The sequence below is a fragment of the Opisthocomus hoazin genome, chromosome 3 (assembly GCF_030867145.1).
Source record: "Opisthocomus hoazin isolate bOpiHoa1 chromosome 3, bOpiHoa1.hap1, whole genome shotgun sequence".
Taxonomy (NCBI): Eukaryota; Metazoa; Chordata; class Aves; order Opisthocomiformes; family Opisthocomidae; genus Opisthocomus; species Opisthocomus hoazin.
This window is the reverse complement of record NC_134416.1, coordinates 836,592-861,619: the sequence shown is the minus strand read 5'-3', so window position 1 is coordinate 861,619 and position 25,028 is coordinate 836,592. Positions and strand designations below refer to the sequence as shown.

The 25,028-nt window shown below is 61.6% G+C and overlaps 1 protein-coding gene across 1 annotated transcript in view; it reads left to right on the top strand.

The window, feature by feature from the left end:
• Positions 1-25,028, top strand: part of BOP1 (BOP1 ribosomal biogenesis factor) — an 82,998-nt gene that overhangs the window by 16,821 nt on the left and 41,149 nt on the right. Inside the window, exon 3 of the mRNA XM_075415408.1 lies at positions 750-860. Within this exon, the coding sequence (XP_075271523.1) occupies positions 750-860 (111 nt within the window). The remainder of the gene's footprint in view (positions 1-749; positions 861-25,028) is intronic.

The following is a 25,028-nucleotide window of genomic DNA, read 5'->3' as shown; positions in this document are numbered from 1 at the left end:
TGGTGTTGGGTTGGCGGGTCCTGAAGGATGAAGGACATGGCATGGTGGTGTTGGGTTGGCGGGTCCTGAAGGATGAAGGACATGGCATGGTGGTGTTGGGTTGGCGGGTCCTGAAGGATGAAGGACATGGCATGGTGGCACTGGGTTGACGGTTGGACTTGGTGATCTTCAAGGTCTTCTCCAGCCGTAATGATTCTAGGATTCTGTAAGGTGGTTGAGATCTGGAAGCTGCAGAGAGCGAATAATTTTGGGCTCAAGGAGTGAGAATGCAATTCTTGCGCTAGCTAAGTGGCTGCTGGAGAGCTTCTTGGGCAGGCTGTCCTCAGAAGAGTGGTGATTGACTTTCTCTCTTGGCAGTCCCAGGGGAATGTAAGTGCACGCTGCTTAATGAGCCCTCTCCTTCCTTCCTTCCTTCCTTCCTTCCTTCCTTCCTTCCTTCCTTCCTTCCTTCCTTCCTTCCTTCCTTCCTTCCTTCCTTCCTTCCTTCCTTCCTTCCTTCCTTCCTTCCTTCCTTCCTTCCATCCATCTGTCCCTCTGTAACGTGGTGTCCCAGAGGATCTGAGAGAGACGGTGACCTGCACAGTGCTGCCCAGGTCGGGCATGAAGTGCTTTGTGGTCAGCTTGGACCAGATGTTGATGGCAGCTTCAGATTTCATAGCCCAGCCAAGGTCTTTGATGTAGAGAACACAAAAATGCAAAGGTTGACGTGGTGGGATCTTACTAAGCTATTTATTTTTTCTGTCTTTCAGGCCAAAGGGGGTCCCAGGAAGAGCAAAACCTTGGAGGACGATTCACCGCTGAACGAAAGCGAGGGTCTGCTTGCTCAGAATGAATACGAAGAAGACAGCTCGGATGAAGAGGTAGGACCCGTTGCAGCTCTTTGTGCGTGGACGTGAGATAGGGGTGGTGGATTCCCCTCTCTGTGGTGGCTTCTGCATGAGCTCGTAGGGAGAGGATGGGGTCAAACAACGTCGTCCCCGAGAGGGAATTCCCCAGATTGCTCTTTGCCACCGACGAGGAGCGGGGCCAGAGGCACCAGGTGGGGTGTGGAGGAGGCCCTTGGTGAGGGTGCGTCGCTCGGAGCGTGTGGGGCAGCCGAGAGGAACGGCGTGGCCTCCTTGGACAGGACAACGCTTCCCACGCGGGAAGAGCCTTCCGCCCGTGCGAAGAGTCGGACGACGAGCGCTGTCGCTGCCCAGGCAGAGCTGGGGGTGTCAAGGGGGGGTTTCCAAGAGGTGACCGAGCCTCACGTGTGGCCCTGGGGCTTCCGTTCGCTGTTTGGGGCTTCTGCCCCGCTCTCGGAGGGACCCTCTCCGGCTTTCGCCCGTCGGAAGAGAGTGGAAACTGCTTGTGTGGAAGGCGGCAGGATCTCAGCAGTGAGATGCCCCTAGGGTTTGGCTGTTCCAGACAAACTTCATTGCCTTGCTTAATCATCTGCTAAATCAATTAACGTGATTGGCGTCGGTCAGCAGAGCCCCGGGGTCGGGACGGGGATTGCCAAGGGCTGTGGGGGCGTTTGGAGCTGGCCCTCATTGCTGGTTTTTGGGTTCACCTGGAAGGGTGCTGGGTGGCCTCATCCACCGCTTGGCCGAAGGCTTGGAGAAGCCTCCCGGGCGCCGGTTGGGTGGAAGGTTTCAGGCTGTCTCCTCCGAGAAGGACCAGAGCACGGAAAATCCTGCGTGAGCAGGCAGGTGGAGATCCCACCAGTGCCTGCTGCGAGCGCTCTGAGCGAGGAGCTCCGCCGGCTCGCTCGCGCGGGACGCCTGGTACGGGGGACGTCGGAGTAACGGCGGCGTAGCACCCATGGCTTGGGACGGGGGGGTTTCCGAGCGGGACTCTCGGCTGTACCCACAGAATCACAGAATCACAGAATCACAGAATAGTAGGGGTTGGAAGGGACCTCTGTGGGTCATCTAGTCCAACCCCCCCGCCGAAGCAGGGTCACCTACAGCAGGCTGCACAGGACCTTGTCCAGGCGGGTCTTGAATATCTCCAGAGAAGGAGACTCCACAACCTCCCTGGGCAGCCTGTTCCAGTGCTCCGTCACCCTCAGAGGGAAGAAGTTCCTCCTCATGTTCAGACGGAACTTCCTGTGCCTCAGTTTGTGCCCATTGCCCCTTGTCCTGTCACTGGGCACCACTGAAAAGAGCTTGGCCCCATCCTCCTGACACCCACCCTTCAGATATTTGTAGGCATTTATAAGGTCCCCTCACAGCCTTCTCTTCTCCAGGCTGAACAAGCCCAGTTCCCTCAACCTCTCCTCGTAGGAGAGATGCTCCAGTCCCCTCACCATCCTCGTAGCCCTGCGCTGGACTCTCTCCAGTAGCTCTTCATCCTTCTTGAACTGGGGAGCCCAGAACTGGACACAGTACTCCAGATGAGGCCTCACCAGGGCAGTGTAGAGGGGAAGGAGAAGCTCCCCCGTCGGGAGAGCTCGCTGGCATCTCTGACAGCTCCCGGGGTCCAGGCGTGCGGTTCCCGGTGCTTGGAGGGACGCGGCTGCTCCCGTTTGCGTCCCGCCGGCGCGGAGCGGGGAGGGCTGGGTGCCCCCCGGCCTTGCTGCTGGGGCGAGGGCCCGGGAGGTTGGACGTTGGAGGCCCACCTGGGCTAGCGCTGGAGCTGCCCCCGGGTCTGGAATAGAGATTTAGAGAGAGGGGAAATATATGACTATAGAAAACATACACTTGTGTAATGTCTCCAGCATAACCCAGGGAAGAGGAAAAAAAACCAAATCCTCGACCCTTTCATGCAGGAATTCAAGGTCTCTCCCTCCCCAGCTGGTCCTGCTTCAGGGCCCCGGTGGGGGGAGCGCTGATTCAGAACCTGTTGACATCAGAGCAGCTTCCAGTGGCTTTGTTCCTCGTTCCCCGCTCCCAGCCCCCCCCTGCCCTCCCTCTGTAATTGTAGTTATCTCTCTGCCACGCCAGCCCCGATGCTTCTGCTTCCCGCGGCCGGGATGCGCACGCTGGGCGCTTTGTGCTCGGCTCCTCGAGGAGCAGCAGTCGGGGGGTGCCAGGAGGGGACAGCAGCGTCCCCCAACCGGGCACGGGCGGCTTGGACACGAGTGGGGCCGGGAAAACACTTTCTTCCTGCAAACAGCACCTGTATTTGAATTTTTTTTTCAATTAACAGTCCCTTTTTTTTGTTGAGACCTGGCTTGCGTCGTAGCCTCGTCCCCAATTACTGTGTAGCCTCGTCCTAATTAAAATCTACGTGAAATGCGATGCTTTAGTGCGTAGCTCGTTAGGAGGGCTCCGGAGATGGGTGCTCCTGTCCCTCTGGGTGCTGGCTGGGAGCGAGCCCAGCCCAGCCCAGCTTCGCCGCGAGCCTGGCCGGGGTGGGAACCGTGGCAGTGGTTCCGGTGCCGGGTGTCGCTTCGTTACCCACTCGCTCGTCACCGGTCGGGAGGTGGCCGGTCCACGGGCCGTTAGCCACCCAGTTAATTGGTGTCTGGAGAGCAGAGCAGGGAGAGCCCGGGAAGATGGTGTGGGCCCAGCACCCCCTTTCCTGCCGGAGGGGGGGTCCCAGCCTTCGTCGGGGCGGGGGGACCCTGCCAGGGCACGGCGCAGAGCCGCGGGAGCGCAGCGTCCCCGGGCTCCGGTCGCTGCCAGGAGTTTGGCAACCTCTGGGTAGGGATCAACCTGGTGGTCCCTGACTGTGTCTGTCTCCGTGATAATTATCTCCGACCAGGTCGTTATCGTTAAGAGCGCTCAGGCGTTGGAACAGGCAGGGAAATGGTGGAGTCCCCATCCCTGGAGGGGTTCAAAAAACGAGTAGATGTGGGACTTGGGGACAGGGTTTAGCAGGCGTGGTGATGGTGAGGTGATGGTTGGACTTGATGATCTTAGAGGGATGATCATGGAGGTCTTTTCCAGCCTTAATGGTTCTGGGATTCTGTGATTGACAGCAGTTCTGAGTGTGATTGATGGGCAACGGCCCCCTTGCGCTCGTTCACACCGTGACGTCCGGCAGCAGCGAGCTCCAGCGGTCGGGTGCTGCTGTGGGAGAGCGTCCCCGAGCCCTCTGGCTCCTTCCCCTGCCGCTCTGCCACCGGTCATGCAGGTGGGTGCTGCTCAGCACAGACCCCAGCTGGGCCTCTGCACTCTGAGGGTGACGGAGCCCTGGCCCAGGCTGCCCAGAGGGGCTGGGGAGTCTCCTTCTCTGGAGATATTCCAGACCTGCCTGGATGTGGTGCTGTGCAGCCTGCTGTGGGTGACCCTGCTTGGGCAGGGGGTTGGACTGGGTGACCCCCAGAGGTCCCTTCCAACCCCGACCATTCTGTGACTCTGTGACAGCCCGTGCTGGGAGCTGCCAGATGCGCGTTGTTCTTGTGGGCGAGGAGGTGGGATGTAGCCTGGGCTGGCTGTGGGTGCTCCTGCGGGCGGGCAGTGAGGGGACCTTCGAAATGCCTCTAAATATCTGCAGGGTGGGGGTCAGGAGGACGGGGCCAGGCTCTTCCCAGTGGTGCCCAGCGCCAGGACAAGGGGCAACGGGCACAAACTGGAGCAGAGGAAGCTCCAGCTGAACCCGAGGAAGAACTTCTTCCCTCTGAGGGTGCCGGAGCCCTGGCCCAGGCTGCCCAGAGGGGCTGTGGAGTCTCCTTCTCTGGAGATATTCCAGCCCCGCCTGGCCGCGGTGCTGTGCCCCCTGCTCTGGGTGACCCTGCTTGGGCAGGGGGTTGGGCTGGGGGACCCCCAGAGGTCCCTGCCAACCCTTGATGTTCTGGGATTCTGTGGGTGCTCCCCGATTCCCCTGCGCCCAGCTTCATCTGCCAACCTCTACCCAGGCACCTCCAGCTGACCACACCGCCTGCCCTGTGCCTCCGCTCCCGCAGGATCGCTCCCGAAACCAGCGGCGGTTCGGGAAAACCCGCGGTGCCGCCGGCGTCCCGGGGCTCAGCGCCGCGCTGCCGGCTGTCACTCACCCGCCGGCCGCTGGCTCCGAGCTTGCGCTCTCTCCCCTCCGCCTGCGCGTGGGCTTCGGAGCTCTTTAATAAAGAATAATAGCTCAGACCTGCTATGCCCCTGTGTTTAGCACAGGCTGAATTTCTTCTAGCTGTGCTCCTGCTCGCTTGGCAGCTGCCGGCGCTCGGCCTGGCCGGGCGCCCGGGCCGCTCTCTGCCGTGTGCTTTGAGAAGAGACACAACAAAATAAATCGGTTTCCTGGCCGGGGCGGGCAGGGGAGCCCGTGTCGCACGCAGAGCCCGTTCCAGCGTCGCCGTCGTGCCGGCGCTGCCGAGGAGCTGGTCCCCCACGCCAGGCCCCCCCAGCGACGCCGTCGGCGCTCAGCGCGCGGGCCCGTGCGTCCCTTCCTCTCGGCCGCGCGGAGATGAATGGCCGTGAGCTGCCGAGGCTGTCAGGGCCTCGCTGGGAGGAAGCAGTTTGGGGCTTTTGTTTGGTTCTGTTTCCTCCCGCAATGACTATTCCATATGTCAGGGGATAATGAATGAAGGCGCGTTGAGTGCTCCTCGGTGAGCCGGCGGCTGTTCCAAGCCCACTTCCCTCCTCCGCAGCGCAGCTGACCCGGGCGGGGGGGCTCAGCGGCTGGCCGGGCGGAGGGAGCTCTTCTTTCAGTAGCTGATTAGCCAAGAGAGGGGGGAGGAAAAAAAAAAAATATATATATCCTGCAGAATGTGCTGCTGGCAGACAGCTCCTTCAACTCATCGCTCCGTGCGTGTGTGTGCGCGGCTGTGCCGGCGCTTCCCGACCTGCCGGCCTCCGGCAGATGCTCCAGGTTTCGCAAACCACGCGTGCTCGGCCGCGGCTGATGGCCACGAGGGTGCAAAGGAAGGGCTGCGAGGAGCCCGGGGTGCGGGGTGGGTGGCAGCACCGCCGGCACGGAGCTGAGCACGCCGGAGCCCGGAGAGGAGCGAGCCAGTGGGTGCTTGGCCACCAGCTCGGTGGGCTCGGGCTCTCTGCGGTGACGCGGCAGGGAAGTCGGGGCTCCGCTCGCTGCCCCCCCTGCTCTGCAAGAGCTCGGGGGTACCCCAGGGCAGAGCATGAGGGGAAGCGCGCGAGAGCCATTCCCAAATCGCGACGGCTGCTCCGTGGGCAAGTGTTTTGGGCTCCCCAGTTCAAGAAAGATGAGGAGCTACTGGAGAGAGTCCAGTTCTGGGCTCCCCAGTTCAAGAAAGATGAGGAGCTACTGGGGAGAGACCAGTTCTGGGCTCCCCAGTTCAAGAAAGGTGAGGAGCTACTGGAGAGAGGCCGGTTCTGGGCTCCCCAGTTCAAGAAAGGTGAGGAGCTACTGGAGAGGATCCAGTTCTGGGCTCCCCAGTTCAAGAAAGGTGAGGAGCTACTGGAGAGAGGCCGGTTCTGGGCTCCCCAGTTCAAGAAAGGTGAGGAGCTACTGGAGAGAGTCCAGTTCTGGGCTCCCCAGTTCAAGAAAGGTGAGGACCTACTGGAGAGAGTCCAGTTCTGGGCTCCCCAGTTCAAGAAAGATGAGGAGCTACTGGAGAGAGTCCAGTTCTGAGCTCCCCAGTTCAAGAAAGGTGAGGAGCTACTGGAGAGAGTCCAGTTCTGGGCTCCCCAGTTCAAGAAAGATGAGGAGCTACTGGGGAGAGACCAGTTCAGGGCTATGAGGATGAGGAGGGGACTGGAGCATCTCTCCTGCGAGGAGAGGCTGAGGGAGCTGGGCTTGTTCAGCCTGGAGAAGAGAAGGCTGCGAGGGGACCTTCGAAATGCCTCTAAATATCTGCAGGGTGGGGGTCAGGAGGACGGGGCCAGACTCTTTCCAGTGGTGCCCAGCGACAGGACAAGGGGCAATGGGCACAAACTGGAGCAGAGGAAGCTCCAGCTGAACCCGAGGAAGAACTTCTTCCCTCTGAGGGTGACGGAGCCCTGGCCCAGGCTGCCCAGAGGGGCTGTGGAGTCTCCTTCTCTGGAGATATTCCAGCCCCGCCTGGACACGGTGCTGTGCCCCCTGCTCTGGGTGACCCTGCTTGGGCAGGGGGTTGGGCTGGGGGACCCATGGAGGTCCCTTCCAGCCCCGACCATTCTGGGATTCTGTGATTCCTGGGCTGCAAGGAATCAGTCGCTCAGGGAAACAAAAGTCCTTGGAAAGCACCCGGTGAAAGCGTCTGCTGCTGCGCTCGGCGCCGGGGAGAAGCTGGAAGTGGGAGGCGAGGAGGAAAGCACTGAAAGCTTCGTTACAGCCCGTCAGCGAGGTCCTCCAGCTGCAGTGCCATGCCCCATTTCCATTATTCCGTTTTGAGAAGAGGTAGGGAGAGAAAAAAGGAGCTCCAGAGATGGATAGCAGGGATAATTGGCGCCCTGGGGGGAATCTGCAGATGAAGAGACGTGAAAAGAGAAGATCTGTGTAGTTTGGAGGCGAAGCGGAGCCTGGGAGGGCACGGGGACGGGATGTGGAAGGTAGCGCGGGGGGGAAGATTTGACAAGATGAAAAGGAGTTGGATTTAAAGCCGCGATGGCAGGAGCAGGACGCGCAGGCCGTGCGGATGGATTATCTTCCGCGGGTTCCGCGGCCGTGAGATGCCGGCGGTGCCAAAGGCTTTGAGAACGTTGAGCTTTGCAGCTGCTGATGGGAATAACAAGAGCGGCTGGAGCGCTTTCAAATAAAATCGATGCTCTCGGGACCTCGTGGATCAAAGCGTGGTCCCTAAACCCTGCGCCCCGGTGAGGCTCCTCATCTCGGGGCGGTGGGAGCCTCCCGTGCCGGCTCGGGTGATGGGGTGGAAACGGCAAAAGGCCAAGGACGGGGTGTCCGGGAGCGAGGAGGAGGAGGAGGGAGCTCTCTGCAGTGCTGGTGGCAGCGATCTGCTCCCCAGCCAGACCCCACCGGTCTTTGGTCAAGTGCCACCACCGAAGGTGGTCTTCCCCGCCGGCCGGGGCGTTGGGAGTTCTGATGGATTTCCCGATGAAAGGCGTCGCTCGGGCTGGTGTGGAGAGCGCGGCTGCTGCGCTGTCTGCTTTGAAGTGCCAGCTGGATGGAGACAGGAGGCCTGAGCCTCGCTGCGTGCCCCTGCCCGCCGTCTTTCACAGAATCCCAGCATGGTGGGGTTGGCAGGGACCTCTGGGGGTCCCCCAGCCCAACCCCCTGCCCAAGCAGGGTCACCCAGAGCAGGCTGCACAGCACCGCGTCCAGCCGGGGCTGGAATATCTCCAGAGAAGGAGACTCCACAGCCTCCCTGGGCAGCCTGGGCCAGGGCTCCGTCACCCTCAGAGGGAAGAAGTTCTTCCTCGGGTTCAGCTGGAGCTTCCTCTGCTCCAGTTTGTGCCCGTTGCCCCTTGTCCTGTCGCTGGGCACCACTGCAAAGAGTCTGGCCCCGTCCTGCTGACCCCCACCCTGCAGATATTTCAAGGCATTTCGAAGGTCCCCTCGCAGCCTTCTCTTCTCCAGGCTGAACAAGCCCAGCTCCCTCAGCCTCTCCTCGCAGGAGAGATGCTCCAGTCCCCTCCTCATCCTCGTAGCCCTGCGCTGGACTCTCTCCAGTAGCTCCTCACCTTTCTGGAACTGGGGAGCCCAGAACTGGACTCTCCCCAGTAGCTCCTCATCTTTCTTGAACTGGGGAGCCCAGAACTGGACTCTCCCCAGTAGCTCCTCACCTTTCTTGAACTGGGGAGCCCAGAACTGGACGCTCTCCAGTAGCTCCTCACCTTTCTTGAACTGGGGAGCCCAGAACTGGACCTTCTCCAGTAGCTCCTCACCTTTCTTGAACTGGGGAGCCCAGAACTGGACTCTCCCCAGTAGCTCCTCACCTTTCTTGAACTGGGGAGCCCAGAACTGGACTCTCTCCAGTAGCTCCTCCTCTTTCTTGAACTGGGGAGCCCAGAACTGGATGCACTACTTCAGATGGGGCCTCCCTAGGGCAGTGCGGAGAGGGCAGGTTTTGGGACCGACCCCGTTGCCGACGTTCCGGTGCTCGGTGCCTGTCCTCGGCACCCCCGCCGCACGGCTCGCCCGGGAGCGGAAGCATCGCCAGCTGCGAGCGGCTCGGGCACTCGCTCGGCTTTCTGGCGTTAGCAGCCAGGACGGAAAGTTCCCGTGTGATGGGAGGCCGGGGGAACCGGGGCTGGAGCCGCGGCACGGAGGCAGACCCCTTCCCCACGCTGCCGTCGGCGACGGGTCGGCGCTGGCGCTCGTGGGTGGACAGCGGGCTGGGTCCCGCAGTCCCTTGGCGTGGGACCGTCCTGGCGGGCCGGCCTGGCCGGGGCTGCTCTCCAGGTCGGGGAGACCTCGAGGTCCCGGCGAGGCCGGTGGAGGGCAGAGGGGAAAGCCACTCATTCACGGGGGCCGATATGGTCGTGAAAAAAAAAAACACCAGAAAAGCTAAATGACTCTGTCTTTTGGCTGCCCCAGACCTGATATTTGAAGCGTTTGTGAAGCAGCTCAGTTGGGGCAGGAAAGGCTTTTTCCTTCTGGAAGGAATGACATCACCGAATACACTGAAACGATCAGGTCCCTGACCCAGAGAGAGCGAGAAACCCACAACAACTTTCGGCTGATGAGTGGAAACTTTTCTTTCTTTCTTTTTCTTTTTCTCTTTTTTTTGGTTTTTTTTTTTTTTTCCGTTTACTTTCCCCCTCTGCGTGCTGGGTCCGCGGGCTCTGCTGCGGCTCAGCTTACGGCCCGGCCTTTCCAAAGCCAGCTGACGTCTCTCCCCGCCAGCTCCTGCCATCGGGGCGACCTGGGAGCAGCGGGGGGACCTCATCGCCCCCGCCCCTCGCTTCGCCCCGGTCCGGGACCCCCCCAGTGAATCAGACGGCTGCGTCCGCGGCGCAGAGCATCGCGCCGAGGCTGCCGGCACCGTGTGAGCTCGCCGCGGGCGGCAGCGCCCACCGGGTAGGGTTGAAGCTGCCTTTCGGCGGGGCTGCCTGCGTCCCGCTTCCCCTCCCGGGGTGCGGCATCACGGTCCCCTGCACGGGGCTGCCGGACGCTCCGTCGGAGCGCGGGCTCCCTGCCTGGCACCCGCAGCTCCCTCGAGCTGGCAGTGGGGTGGGAACCGGCACACAAAGCCAGGATGGGCAAGGCTGAGTGTTTCACCGAATCCCAGCATGGCAGGGTTGGCAGGGACCCCTGGGGATCCCCCAGTACAACCCCCTGCCCAAGCAGGGTCACCCAGAGCAGGCTGCACAGGACCTTGTCCAGGTGGGTCTGGAATATCTCCAGAGAAGGAGACTCCACAGCCTCCCTGGGCAGCCTGGGCCAGGGCTCCGGCACCCTCAGAGGGAAGAAGTTCTTCCTCGGGTTCAGCTGGAGCTTCCTCTGCTCCAGTTTGTGCCCGTTGCCCCTTGTCCTGTCGCTGGGCGCCACTGGGAAGAGTCTGGCCCCGTCCTCCTGACCCCCACCTGCAGATATTTAGAGGCATTTCGAAGGTCCCCTCGCAGTCTTCTCTTCTCCAGGCTGAACAAGCCCAGCTCCCTCAGCCTCTCCTCGCAGGAGAGATGCTCCAGTCCCCTCCTCATCCTCATAGCCCTCCTCTGGACTCTCTCCAGTAGCTCCTCATCTTTCTTGAACTGGGGAGCCCAGCACTGGTCTCTCTCCAGTAGCTCCTCCTCTTTCTTGAACTGGGGAGCCCAGAACTGGACTCTCTCCAGTAGCTCCTCATCTCTCTTGAACTGGGGAGCCCAGCACTGGACCCAGCACTGCAGATGGGGCCTCCGCAGGGCAGAGCAGAGGGGCAGGAGAACCTCCCTCGCCCTGCTGCCCACACTCCTCCTCATGCACCCCAGGATCCCATCGGCCTTCTGGGCACCCAGGGCACGCTGCTGGCTCCTGGTCACCCTGAGATGCAGGGTCAAACGCGGGCACCGGGGCGAGAAGCACCGGACACTGTCGCCAGGAGCGGAGAACAGATTTTCACAGCCCTCCCCGCTGGAGATGCTCTCTTAGCAAATATCAGCACCGTGCGTTCAAACGGGCAGCAAGGATCTGCTCGGCGCGTTACGGCTTGAGGAAAAGAATCTTTGGGCTGGAGCGTTTGCCCTGCCCTAACAGACCAACCCACCCCGGTCCCCTGAACCGGCCAAGCAGCCTCCTGCTTCCTCCGCACGTTCTCCAGTACCCGGAGCGGAGCCTGATGAGGTGGGACATTGGAACAGCGGCCAGCGACTCAGGCCTGGAGATGCGCACGTCCCCGGAGGCCGAGGCCAGCCCCGAGCTCGGCGTGGCGGAGATGGGGTCCTGTAGGATCCCCAGAGGTCCCTTCCAACCCTGCCATGCTGGGATTCTGGGGTGCTGGGATCTCCTGCTCAGCTGGCCCATGGTGCTGGTGAGCGTGTGGTGTCTGTCGGCACCGCTCCGGGCAGCGCCGGGGAGGAGAGGACTCAGCATTCATCTCACCCCGCGTTTCGTTTGACTTTTACGGCTACAGCTACGTCGGTGGGGACAGGGAGCTGTTTGGGAAGGTTCCTGGCTTGGCTGGGGTGGCTGTGGGCTCCTCAGCCCATGCTCAGAAATGGGGGTGTTGGTGTCCATGTGTGGATACGGAAGGCTCTTTGCAAACTGCTCTTCCCCTGCCAGCTTGGGGCTGACGGCCGGCTCCCCCGGGACTGCGGAGTGGCCTGTGCCTGCTAGGATTCCTCGGAGCACACGTCAGCTGGGTGTATCTGGAAGCTTAGATCCCAGGCCAGAAAGGAGATACTTTGGAGCTGGCGAGGAAGGAGAAGCGTCCAGACAGTCAGGGCTGTTGGGAAGAGGTGCGTGAGTCAAGCGAAAAACAGCACGAGCGCCGTTATTTTCCCGAGGCGTGAATCGTCGAGCGCGGACGGGCAACCTGGGGGCGAGCAGGACGTGGAAACAATTAGTTGGATTTTGCCTTCAGAGAGTTGTGCTCTCAGAAGGCCTTTACCATATTAAAAGAAATTTTAAAAAGCCTGTTGAGCTCCCACGCCATAAACAAACTTGACAAAATAGCTGGTAATGGAGTGCCGGCCAAAAAACCCCGACACAAACCTGAAACCCCAGCGCTGATCGACCTCGCTGCCCCGGTGACGCTGCCAAAGAGACCACGGGTAGCAGGAACTGGGTTGAAAATCACAGAATCACAGAATCACAGAATAGTAGGGGTTGGAAGGGACCTCTGTGGGTCATCTAGTCCAACCCCCCTGCCAAAGCAGGGTCACCCAGAGCAGGCTGCACAGGACCTTGTCCAGCCGGGGCTGGAATATCTCCAGAGAAGGAGACTCCACAACCTCCCTGGGCAGCCTGGTCCAGGGCTCCGTCACCCTCAGAGGGAAGAAGTTCTTCCTCGGCTTCAGCTGGAGCTTCCTCTGCTCCAGTTTGTGCCCGGTGCCCCTTGTCCTGTCGCTGGGCACCACTGGGAAGAGTCTGGCCCCGTCCTCCTGACCCCCACCCTGCAGATATTTGTAAGCATTTATAAGGTCCCCTCTCAGCCTTCTCTTCTCCAGGCCGAACAAGCCCAGCTCCCTCAGCCTCTCCTCGCAGGAGAGATGCTCCAGTCCCCTCCTCATCCTCGTAGCCCTGCGCTGGACTCTCTCCAGTAGCTCCTCATCTTTCTTGAACTGGGAAGCCCAGAACTGGACACAGGACTCCAGATGGGGCCTCCCCAGGGCAGAGCAGAGGGGAAGGAGAACCTCCCTCGCCCTGCTGCCCACACTCTTCTTGATGCACCCCAGGATCCCATCGGCCTTCTTGGCACCCAGGGCACACTGCTGGCTCATGGTCACCCTGTTGTCCCCCAGGACACCCAGGTCCCTCTCCGCAGAGCTGCTCTCCAGCAGGTCCACCCCAAGCCTGTACTGGTGCCTGGGGTTGTTCCTCCCCAGGTGCAGGACCCTGCATTTGCCTTTGTTGAACCTCATCAGGTTCCTCTCTGCCCAGCTTTCCAGCCTGCCCAGGTCACGCTGAATGGCAGCACAGCCTGCTGGTGTATCTACCACACCTCCCAGTTCTGTGCCAGCAGCAAACTGGCTGAGGGTACATTCTAACTCTTCATCCAGGTCGTTGATGAAGAAGTTAAACAAGACTGGGCCCAGTACTGACCCCTGAGGGACACCACTCGTTCCCAGCCTCCAACTAGACCCAGCACCACTGATGCCAACCCTCTGAGTTCTGCCATTCAGCCAGTTCTCAATCCACCTCACCGACCAGTTCAAGAAAGATGAAGAGCTACTGGAGAGAGTCCAGCGCAGGGCTACGAGGATGAGGAGGGGACTGGAGCATCTCTCCTGCGAGGAGAGGCTGAGGGAGCTGGGCTTGTTCAGCCTGGAGAAGAGAAGGCTGCGAGGGGACCTTATAAATGCCTACAAATATCTGAAGGGTGGGGGTCAGGAGGATGGGGCCAAGCTCTTTTCAGTGGTGCCCAGTGACAGGACAAGGGACAATGGGCACAAACTGAGGCACAGGAAGTTCCGTCTGAACATGAGGAGGAAATTCTTCCCTCTGAGGGTGACGGAGCCCTGGAACAGGCTGCCCAGGGAGGTTGTGGAGTCTCCTTCTCTGGAGATATTCAAGACCCGCCTGGACGCGGTGCTGTGCCCCCTGCTCTGGGTGACCCTGCTTGGGCAGGAGGGTTGGACTAGATGACCCACAGAGGTCCCTTCCAACCCCTACTATTCTGTGATTCTGTGATTCTGTGATTCTGTGACCACTCCTCCAGCCCACACCTCCTGAGCTTCCCTAGGAGGACATCATGGGAGACTGTGTCGAAAGCCTTGCTGAAGTCCAGGTAGACAACATCCACGGCTCTCCCTTCGTCTATCCAGCCAGTCAAAAAATGTGGATTCAAAAAATGGGGCTGGTTGTGCTCGGTGGGGTTGGTGCTCCGGCCGGGAAGCCCACGGTGGGGACGCCGGGGCCGGGAGGTGGAAGCCGTCCCGCTCGCCGCGGGACAGTCCCGGGGATTTGCAGCTCCAGCAGGCCCGCGTGCGGCGTTGCTTTTAAGTCGCGGCGAAGGGAACGTCGTGGATGCCTGGCAGATGAAAATCCTCGTTCAAAGCCGGGCAGGTCAGTTTAGAAATTCCAAAGCGTCTCCCGAGGAAGAGGCAGGAGCCCCGCGCGCCGCAGGCAGAGCGATCCGAGCCCGGCTTGCAGGTGAGGAGGAAGGGTCGCCCCGGGGTTGAGGCTTCCCTGCGCAAAACCTGCACCTCCTGGAAGGGTGCTGGTGCTTCCCTGGTGCCTGGCCGCTTCTCCAGCTCTCTGTGGGGCCAGGTGTTTGTCACCCGTGGTCCCTGGGTGCTGTGGTAGTCCTGGTAATGGGTGGTCCAGGGAGAGCTCAGGGAAGCTCCTAGCTTGGCCACTTTGCCATGTGATGGAATCCCAGGATGGTTTGGGTTGGGAGGGACCTTACAGACCACCCAGTTCCAACCCCCTGCCACACGCAGGGACATCTCCAGCTGGATCAGGGTGCTCCGAGCCCCGTCCAGCCTGGCCTGGGATGTTCCCGGGGATGGGGCATCTCCCACCTCTCTGGGCAACCTGGGCCAGGGCCTCCCCACCCTCCGAGTGAAGAATTCCTTCCTGAGATCCGATCTGAATCTCCCCTCTGTCAGTCCAAAGCCCTCACCCCTTGTCCCATCACCCCCTGCCCTTGTCCCAGCCCCTCTCCAGCTCTCTCATAGACCCCCATGAAGTTCTGGAAGACCTCTCTAAGGTCTCCCCGCGGCCTTCTCCTCCCCAGGCTGAGCAGCCCCAGCTCTCCCAGCCTCTCCTCCCAGCAGAGGGGTTCCAGCCCTCGGGTCATTGCTGGGGTCTCCTCTGGCCCCGCTCCCACAGCTCCAGCTCTGCCCTGTGCTGAGGGCTCCAGAGCTGGACGCAGGACTCCCGGGGGGGTCTCAGCAGAGCGGGGCAGAGGGGCAGAATCCCCCCCCTCACCCTGTGCCCACGCTGCTGGGGATGCAGCCTGGGTTGGGTCATGTTGAGCTTCTCATGCCCCAGCACCCCCAAGTCCTTCTCCTCAGGGCTGCTCTCCATCCCTTCACCCCGAGCCTGTCTTTGTGCTTGGGATTGCCCCGACCCACGTGCAGGACCTTGCGCGTGGCCTCGCTGAACTTCACGAGGCTGTCCTGGGCCCACCGCTCAATCTGTCCGGGTCCCTCCGCACGGCATCCCTTTGCTCCCAAGTGTCACAGAATCCCAGCATGGCAGGGTTGGCAGGGACCTCTGGGGGTCACCCAGCCCAACCCCCTGCCCAAGCAGGGTCACCCAGAGCAGGGGGCACAGCACCACGTCCAGGCGGGGCTGGAATATCTCCAGAGAAGGAGACTCCACAGCCTCCCTGGGCAGCCTGGACCAGGGCTCTGTCACCCTCAGAGGGAAGAAGTTCTTCCTCGGGTTCAGCTGGAGCTTCCTCTGCTCCAGTTTGTGCCCGTTGCCCCTTGTCCTGGCGCTGGGCACCACTGGGAAGAGTCTGGCCCCGTCCTCCTGACCCCCACCCTGCAGATATTTAGAGGCATTTCGAAGGTCCCCTCTCAGCCTTCTCTTCTCCAGGCTGAACAAGCCCAGCTCCCTCAGCCTCTCCTCGCAGGAGAGGTGCTCCACTCCCCTCCTCATCCTCGTAGCCCTGTGCTGGGCTCTCTCCAGTAGCTCCTCATCTTTCTTGAACTGGGGAGCCCAGAACTGGACCCAGCACTGCAGACGAGGCCTCCCCAGGGCAGAGCAGAGGGGCAGGAGAACCTCCCTCGCCCTGCTGCCCACACTCCTCCTCATGCACCCCGGGATCCCCTTGGCCTTCTTGGCACCCAGGGCACGCTGCTGGCTCATGGTCACCCTGTCGTCCCCCAGCACTCCCAGTCCCTCTCCGCAGAGCTGCTCTCCAGCAGCTCAGCCCCAGCCTGTCCTGGTGCCTGGGGTTGTTCCTCCCTGGGTGCAGGACCCTGCCCTTGCCCTGGTTGTACCTGTGTCCCTGGGGTCCGTGCCAGCTCTGCCTGGCACAGGCTGCTGTGTGCCCGGCTCCGGGCAGGGATGCTCCGTCGCTGCTCCGACACCTCCGGGCTGGGTGCAGTGCAGGTGCCGTAGGTCCTGGGCTGGCAGACCCGAGTCCGCTCCCTCCTTCCTCTCGCTCACGGTTCTCTCACAGCCTGACCTCCCTGAGTTTTTAGGTTTTTCTTCATCTGTCCCTGTCCAGTAGCACAACTTGTCCAAAAAAACAGCTCTCGACTTAACTTCAATTCCTGGAAAAACTCTGGAACAAAATAATCAACCCCTTTTGCAAACCTCTGGAAGATAGCGAGCGGGCTGACGACTGCCAGCGTAGACGAGTCTGTCAAAACAATCTGGCTTCCCTCTGCGACAGGGGAGCGACGTCGGCCACGGGAGCCGGCGAGCCGGCCGCCATCGCCTCGCGTCTCCCCGGGGCTGCGTGGGAAGCTTCTGCGCGTGGGTGCCGGGCTGGCAGCGCCCGTTGGTGGGGCAGCCCCATCCGGGGCTCGTGGTGGTGGGGTGCAGTCGCTGGTCCCCGTCGCCTGCGTCGTGGCTGGGAAGGGCAGCGTGGTTGGAGAAGGCTCTGGGGGAGCTGGGGGGGTCAGCCCGGGGGAAAGGGGGCCGAGGGGAGACCTCAGCGCTGCCGAAAGCAGCTCCGCTCCCAAGGAGCAAGCGATGGATGAAGGAAACGGCCTCCAGGAGGTTTAGGGTGGATTTGGGGGGAAAATCCCTTCCCCGAAAGCGCCGTTGAGCGCTGGGACGGGGCAATGGTGGGGTCCCCATCCCTGGGGGTGTTTAAAAGCTGTGGAGATGCGGTGCTTAGGGACGTGGTTTGGTGGTGGGCTTGGCAGCGTGGGGTTTATGGTTGGACAGGATGATCTAAAGGGTCTTTGCCAACCTAAGTGATGCTGCGATGCTAGAAGAGAAGGCAGCGTGTCTCTGCTCAGCGTGGACGTGGTCTTGGCTGGAAAGGGAGTCCTGCTCCCGTGCTGCTCCTCAGGAGAATGGGGCCCTGGTCGGAGAGCACGAAAGCGAGCACTGAGAATCATCGAGTTGTGTGGGTTGGAAGCGACCTTGAAGATCACCCAGTTCCAACCCCCTGCCATGGGCAGGGACACCTTCTTCCAGACCAGACTGCTCAAAGCTCCATCCCTTGGGATGACCAAGGGCGAAGTTCTCCCTCGGATTTCGATCAGAGGTTTTTAGCCTCAAGGAGAGGTGTCTGAGAGCCGGTGTCCGGTGCTCAGCTCTCCAGTACAGGACAGACACGGACAGTGCAGGGCCACCAAGGTGCTGGAGCATCTCCCATACGTGGAGGGGCTGGGAGGGATGGGACTGCTTGGCCAGGAGACAAGGATGTCCTCGGTGATGGGAGGGAGCAAAGTTGAGGGAGCTCGGCTCTTCTCAGGAGTCCCCATGGCCAGGACACGGGGCGAAGGGCACGAATCCAAACCTGGGAAAGTCCATGAGAACATCAGGAAACGCTTGTTGACCGTGAGGATGACCGAGCCCTGGCGCAGGTGGCCCGGGAAGGTGATGGAGTCTCCATCCTTGGGGATGTTCGGAAGTCATCTGGACACGGTCCCGGGCAGCCAGCTCCTGGTGACCTCACTGGAGCCGGGGCTTGGGCCGGATGATCTCCAGAGGTCCCTTCCACCCTAAACGACCCGCACCCTGCTCCGCGAGTCTGTGAGCAGGCGGCTTCCCATGTGCTGATGGGACGCCGGTCCCCTCGGCCGAAGCACACGTGTGTGTTTTGCGTGTTCGGACGTGCTCAGGAGAAGGGGCTTTGGGGTGGGTGCTAGGGGTCTCCTCCCAGGAGAAGGGGCTGTGGGTGGGTGCCGGGGGTTTCCTCCTGGGAGAAGGGGCTCTGGAGTGGGTGCCGGGGGTCTCCTCCCGGGAGAAGTGGCTCTGGGGTGGGTGCTGGGGGTCTCTGTCCAGGAGAAGGGGCAGTGGGGTGGGTGCCGGGGGTTTCCTCCCAGGAGAAGGTGCTCTGGGGTGGGTGCCAGGTGTCTCCTCCCGGGAGAAGGGGCTGTGGGGTGGGTGCTGGGGGTCTCCTCCCGGGAGAAGGGGCTTTGGGGTGGGTGCTGGGGGTCTCCTCCCAGGAGAAGGTGCTCTGGGGGTGCTGGGGGTCTCCTCCTGGGAGAAGGGGCTGTGGGGTGGGTGCCGGGGGTCTCCTCCCGGGAGAAGGTGCTCTGGGGTGGGTGCCGGGTGTCTCCTCCTGGGAGAAGGGGCTGTGGGGTGGGTGCCGGGGGTCTCCTCCCGGAAAATGGGCCTCTGGGGGGGGTGCCGGGGGTCTCCTCCCGGAAAATGGGGCTCTGGGGGGGGTGCCGGGGGTCTCCTCCCGGGTGAAGAGGCTCTGGGGTGGGTGCCGGGGGTTTCCTCCTGGGAAAAGGGGCTCTGGAGTGGGTGCCGGGGGTCTCCTCCCGGGAGAAGTGGCTCTGGGGTGGGTGCTGGGGGTCTCTGTCCAGGAGAAGGGGCAGTGGGGTGGGTGCCGGGGGTTTCCTCCCAGGAGAAGGTGCTCTGGGGTGGGTGCCAGGTGTCTCCTCCCGGGAAAAGTGGCTCTGGGGTGGGTGCTGGGGGTTTCCTCCCAGGAGAAGGGGCTGTGGGGTGGGTGCCGGGGGTCTCCTCCTGAGAGAAGGTGCTCTGGGGGGTGCGTGGCGGGGGTCTCCTCCCAGGAAATGGGGCTCTGGGGTGGGTGGCGGGGGTCTCCTCCTGGGAGAAAGGGTGCTGGGGTGGGTGCCGGGGGTCTCCTCCTGGGAAAAGGGGCTGTGGGGTGGGTACCGGGGGTCTCCTCCCGGGAAATGGGGCTGTGGGGTGGGTGCCGTGGGTCTCTGTCCAGGAGAAGGGGCTCTGGGGGGGGTGCTGGGGGTCTCCTCCCGGGAGAAGGGGCTGTGGGGGAGGTGCTGGGGGTCTTGTCCCGGGAGAAGGGGCTGTGGGGTGGGTGCTGGGGGTCTCCTCCCGGGAGAAGGTGCTCTGGGGGGTGCTGGGGGTCTCCTCCTGGGAAAAGGGGCTGTGGGGTGGGTGCTGGGGGTCTCCTTCCGGGAGAAGGGGCTCTGGGTGGGTGCCGGGGTTTTCCTCCCACAAGAAGGGGCTGTGGGGTGGGTGCCGGGGGTCTCCTCCTGGGAGAAGGGGCTCTGGGGTGGGTGCCGGGGGTCTCTGTCCAGGAGAAGGGGCTGTGGGGTGGGTGCCGGGGCTTTCCTCCTACAAGAAGGGGCTCTGGGGTGGGTGCCAGGGGTCTCCTCCCGGTAGAAGGGGCTGTGGGGTGGGTGCCGGGGGTCTCCTCCCGGGAAATGGGGCTGTGGGGTGGGTGCCGGGGGTCTCCTCCCGGTAGAAGGGGCTGTGGGGTGGGTGCCGGGGATCTCCATCCAGGAGAAGGTGCTCTGGGGGGGTGCCAGGGGTTTCCTCCTGGGAGAAGGTGCTCTGGGGGTGCTGGGGGTCTCCTCCTGGGAGAAGGGGCTGTGGGGTGGGTGCCGGGGGTCTCCTCCCGGGAGAAGGTGCTCTGGGGGTGCTGGGGGTCTCCTCCTGGGAGAAGGGGCTGTGGGGTGGGTGCCGGGGGTCTCCTCCCGGGAGAAGGTGCTCTGGGGTGGGTGCCGGGTGTCTCCTCCTGGGAGAAGGGGCTGTGGGGTGGGTGCCGGGGCTCTCCTCCTGGAAAATGGGGCTCTGGGGGGGGTGCCGGGGGTCTCCTCCCGGGTGAAGAGGCTCTGGGGTGGGTGCCGGGGGTTTCCTCCTGGGAAAAGGGGCTGTGGGGTGGGTGCTGGGGGTCTACCCCCAGGAGAAGGGGCTGTGGGGTGGGTGCTGGGGGTCTCCTCCTGGGAGAAGCGGATGTGGGGTGGGTGCCGGGGGTCTCCTGGGAGAAGGAGCTGCTCAAGAGCCAAACCCAGCGCTCTGCAACCCTCGGGGATGCTTCTTCCCCAGTCGGAATCCCGGAGCCCGACCCGGGGGGTCCAAGGGCCAGACCTGCGAGCGGTCCCCGGAGCTGAGCCGAGGTCCGGGCGCGATCGGAAGCCGCCGGCCTGTGCCTGCGCTCGCCTGGGCTGAAACTCGAGAGCGTGCGGAGCCGCTGCCGAGCGCCTGTTTGTGCGTCCGGGAACCACGCGTCGCTTTGCTCGGCAGCCAAACGCCGTTAATGGCTTCTGCCGGCTACCGGACCGACGGCTGCCAGAGGACTTGGCCTCGGCCCCCCGCTCCCAGAGCGTGTCCCCGCGTCCCGCCGCGTCCCGCCCCAGCTGCAAGGCTCGCTCGCGGCCGGCGCTCTGGCAGCGCGGCTCTTCTCTCGTGTTTCCTAAGCTCCGGAGCCATCCCGCTTTGTTTAGAAGTGCCTCTCCCGATGGCCGCCGGGGCTTGAAAACCGCTCGCGACCGAGGCGAGCCGGCCGCTGGCCTTCGCCCGGGCTGGGGGGCTCGGCTCGGGGGGAGCAGGCTGACCCTGAACCCCCTTTTCCTCCGCCGGGCCCCGCACGACTTCGTCCCGTCCCTTTCACAGAATCACAGAATGGTAGGGGCTGGAAGGGACCTCTGGGGGTCACCCAGTCCAACCCCCTGCCCAAGCAGGGTCACCCAGAGCAGGGGGCACAGGACCTTGTCCAGGCGGGTCTTGAATATCTCCAGAGAAGGAGACTCCACAGCCTCCCTGGGCAGCCTGGGCCAGGGCTCCGTCACCCTCAGAGGGAAGAAGTTCTTCCTCGGGTTCAGCTGGAGCTTCCTCTGCTCCAGTTTGTGCCCGTTGCCCCTTGTCCTGTCGCTGGGCACCACTGGAAAGAGTCTGGCCCCGTCCTCCTGACCCCCACCCTGCAGATATTTATAAGCATTTATTAGGTCCCCTCTCAGCCTTCTCTTCTCCAGGCTGAACAAGCCCAGCTCCCTCAGCCTCTCCTCGTAGGGCAGATGTTCCATTCCCCTCATCATCCTCGTAGCCCTCCGCTGGACTCTCTCCAGTAGCTCTTCATCTTTCTTGAACTGGGGAGCCCAGCACTGGACACAGTACTCTAGATGAGGCCTCCCCAGGGCAGTGTAGAGGGGAAGGAGAACCTCCCTCGTCCTGCTGGCCACACTCTTCTTGATGCTTTCCCCTCCCGGCGTCAGGTTTTCCGACCGCATCGGGTTTTCCCATCACGCGATGCTCAGGCGCGGCAGGTGGGGGGGGTGACAAGCGGACGCGTGATTTCATCGGGGCGCGGGGGCATCTGCCGCCGGGAGGAGAGGGTCCTGCCCCTCCGAGGGGCTGCTGCCAGGGTCTGGAGCCTTCCAGGTCCTTCCGGAGCCAGCCTTGGGTGGCGGGAGGGGGAGGAGATGCCCCAAGAGCTGGCTTTGGAGGAACGAAAAGAGCAGCGAGGTGGGGAGGGGGCTGGAGAACAAGTGCCATGGGGAGCGGCTGAGGGAGCTGGGGCTGCTCAGGCTGGAGCAGAGGAGGCTGAGGGGAGACCTTCTCGCTCTCTGCAGCTCCCTGAGAGGAGGGGGCAGGGAGGGGGGGTTGGGCTCTGCTCCCCAGAAACCAGCGCCAGGACGAGAGGCGATGGCCTCGAGCTGCGTCAGGGGAGGTTCAGATGGGACATGGGGACAAATGTCTGTCCTGGGAGAGCGGTCGGGCGTTGGAGCAGCTGCCCAGGGCAGTGGGGGAATCCCCATCCCTGGAGGGGTTCAAAACCCGTCTGGATGTGGCCCTTGGGAACACGGTTTAGCAGGCACGGTGGTGTTGGGTTGACAGTTGGACTTGATGACCTTCGAGGCCTTTTACAACCTATGATTCTCTGCGTCCGTGGTCTCGGCCGGGCATCAATGGGTTGGTTGTACCACATGTCCCTGGTTGCAGGTGGGCAGTGATGGGTCGGTTGTACCATGCTTCAGGACATGGTTTAGCAGGCACGGTGGTGTTGGGTTGATGGTTGGACTTGATGACCTTCGAGGTCTTTGCCAAGCTGTGATTTTCTGCGTCCCTGGTCTCGGCTGGGCGGTGATGGGTTGGTTGTACCGCATGTCCCTTGTCGCAGCTGGACAGTGATGGGTCGCTTATAGCATGCTTCAGGACACGGTTTAGCAGGCACGGTGGTGTTGGGTTGATGGTTGGACCTGATGACCTTCGAGGTCTTTTCCAAGCTGTGATTTTCTGCATCCCTGGTCTTGGCTGGGCGATGATGGGTCAGTTGTACCCTGTGTCCCTGGTCGCAGGTGGGCAGTGATGGGTCGGTTGTACCATGCTTCAGGACACATTTGAGCAGGCACGGTGGCGTTGGGTTGACAGTTGGACTTGATGACCTTCGAGGTCTTTTCCAAGCTGTGATTTTCTGCGTCCCTGGTCTCGGCCGGGTGGCAATGGGTTGGTTGTACTGTGTGTCCCTGGTCGCAGGTGGGCAGTGATGGGTCGGTTGTACCATGCTTCAGGACACGGTTTAGCAGGCACGGTGGTGTTGGGTTGACGGTTGGACTTGATGACCTTTGAGGTCTTTTCCAAGCTGTGATTTTCTGCGTCCCTGGTCTCGGCCGGGTGGTGATGGGTCGGTTGTACCACATGTCCCTTGTCGCAGCTGGACAGTGATGGGTCCCTTATAGCATGCTTCAGGACACGGTTTAGCAGGCATGGTGGCGTTGGGTTGGTGGTTGGACTTGATGACCTTCGAGGTCTTTTCCAAGCTATGATTCTCTGCGTCCCTGGTCTTGGCTGGGCGGCGATGGGTCAGTTGTACCGTGTGTCCCTGGTCGCAGGTGGGCAGTGATGGGTCGGTTGTACCATGCTTCAGGACACGTTTGAGCAGGCATGGTGGCGTTGGGTTGACGGTTGGACTTGATGACCTTCGAGGCCTTTTCCAAGCTGTGATTTTCTGCATCCTTGGTCTCGGCCGGGTGGTGATGGGTCGGTTGTACCGTGTGTCCGTGGTCGCAGGTGGGCAGTGATGGGTCAGTTGTACCATGCTTCAGGACACGGTTGAGGAGGCACGGTGGTGTTGGGTTGATGGTTGGACTTGATGACCTTCGAGGTCTTTTCCAACCTGTGATTTTCTGCATCCCTGGTCTCGGCCGGGCATCGATGGGTTGGTTGTACCACATGTCCCTTGTCGCAGCTGGGCAGTGATGGGTCGGTTGTACCATGCTTCAGGACACAGTTGAGCAGGCACGGTGGCGTTGGGTTGACGGTTGGACTTGATGACCTTCGAGGTCTTTTCCAAGCTGTGATTCTCTGTGTCCCTGGTCTCGGCCGGGTGGTGATGGGTTGGTTTTACCCCGCATCCCTGGTTGCAGCTGGACAGTGATGGGTCGGTTGTACCATGCTTCAGGACACGGTTTAGCAGGCACGGTGGTGTTGGGTTGGTGGTTGGACTTGATGGCCTTCGAGGTCTTTTCCAAGCTGTGATTCTCTGCGTCCCTGGTCTTGGCCGGGTGGTGATGGGTTGGTTGTACCACATGTCCCTGGTCGCAGGTGGGCAGTGATGGGTCGGTTGTACCATGCTTCTGGTCATGGTTTAGCAGGCACGGTGGCGTTGGGTTGGTGATTGGACCTGATGACCTTCGAGGTCTTTGCCAAGCTGTGATTTTCTGCGTCCCTGGTCTCGGCTGGGCGGTGATGGGTTGGTTGTACCACATGTCCCTGGTCGCAGCTGGACAGTGATGGGTCGCTTATAGCATGCTTCAGGACACGGTTTAGAAGGCATGGTGGTGTTGGGTTGATGGTTGGACTTGATGACCTTCGAGGTCTTTTCCAAGCTGTGATTTTCTGCATCCCTGGTCTTGGCTGGGCGGCGATGGGTCGGTTGTACCGCGTGTCCCTGGTTGCAGGTGGACAGTGATGGGTCGGTTGTACCATGCTTCAGGACACAGTTGAGCAGGCACGGTGGTGTTGGGTTGGTGGTTGGACTTGATGACCTTCGAGGTCTTTTCCAAGCTGTGATTCTCTGCGTCCCTGGTCTTGGCCGGGTGGTGATGGGTCAGTTGTACCGTGTGTCCCTGGTCGCAGGTGGGCAGTGATGGGTCGGTTGTACCATGCTTCAGGTCATGGTTTAGCAGGCACGGTGGCGTTGGGTTGGTGATTGGACTTGATGACCTTCAAGGTCTTTTCCAAGCTGTGATTTTCTGCGTCCCTGGTCTCGGCTGGGCGGTGATGGGTTGGTTGTACCACATGTCCCTGGTCGCAGCTGGACAGTGATGGGTCGCTTATAGCATGCTTCAGGACACGGTTTAGAAGGCATGGTGGTGTTGGGTTGGTGGTTGGACTTGATGACCTTCGAGGTCTTTTCCAAGCTGTGATTTTCTGCATCCCTGGTCTTGACCGGGTGGTGATGGGTTGGTTTTACCCCTCATCCCTGGTTGCAGCTGGACAGTGATGGGTCGGTTGTACCATGCTTCAGGACACGGTTTAGCAGGCACGGTGGTGTTGGGTTGGTGGTTGGACTTGATGGCCTTCGAGGTCTTTTCCAAGCTGTGATTCTCTGCGTCCCTGGTCTTGGCCGGGTGGTGATGGGTTGGTTGTACCACATGTCCCTGGTCGCAGGTGGGCAGTGATGGGTCGGTTGTACCATGCTTCAGGTCATGGTTTAGCAGGCACGGTGGCGTTGGGTTGGTGATTGGACCTGATGACCTTCGAGGTCTTTGCCAAGCTGTGATTTTCTGCGTCCCTGGTCTCGGCTGGGCGGTGATGGGTTGGTTGTACCACATGTCCCTGGTCGCAGCTGGACAGTGATGGGTCGCTTATAGCATGCTTCAGGACACGGTTTAGAAGGCATGGTGGTGTTGGGTTGATGGTTGGACTTGATGACCTTCGAGGTCTTTTCCAAGCTGTGATTTTCTGCATCCCTGGTCTTGGCTGGGCGGCGATGGGTCGGTTGTACCGCGTGTCCCTGGTTGCAGGTGGACAGTGATGGGTCGGTTGTACCATGCTTCAGGACACAGTTGAGCAGGCACGGTGGTGTTGGGTTGGTGGTTGGACTTGATGACCTTCGAGGTCTTTTCCAAGCTGTGATTCTCTGCGTCCCTGGTCTTGGCCGGGTGGTGATGGGTCAGTTGTACCGTGTGTCCCTGGTCGCAGGTGGGCAGTGATGGGTCGGTTGTACCATGCTTCAGGTCATGGTTTAGCAGGCACGGTGGCGTTGGGTTGGTGATTGGACTTGATGACCTTCAAGGTCTTTTCCAAGCTGTGATTTTCTGCGTCCCTGGTCTCGGCTGGGCGGTGATGGGTTGGTTGTACCACATGTCCCTGGT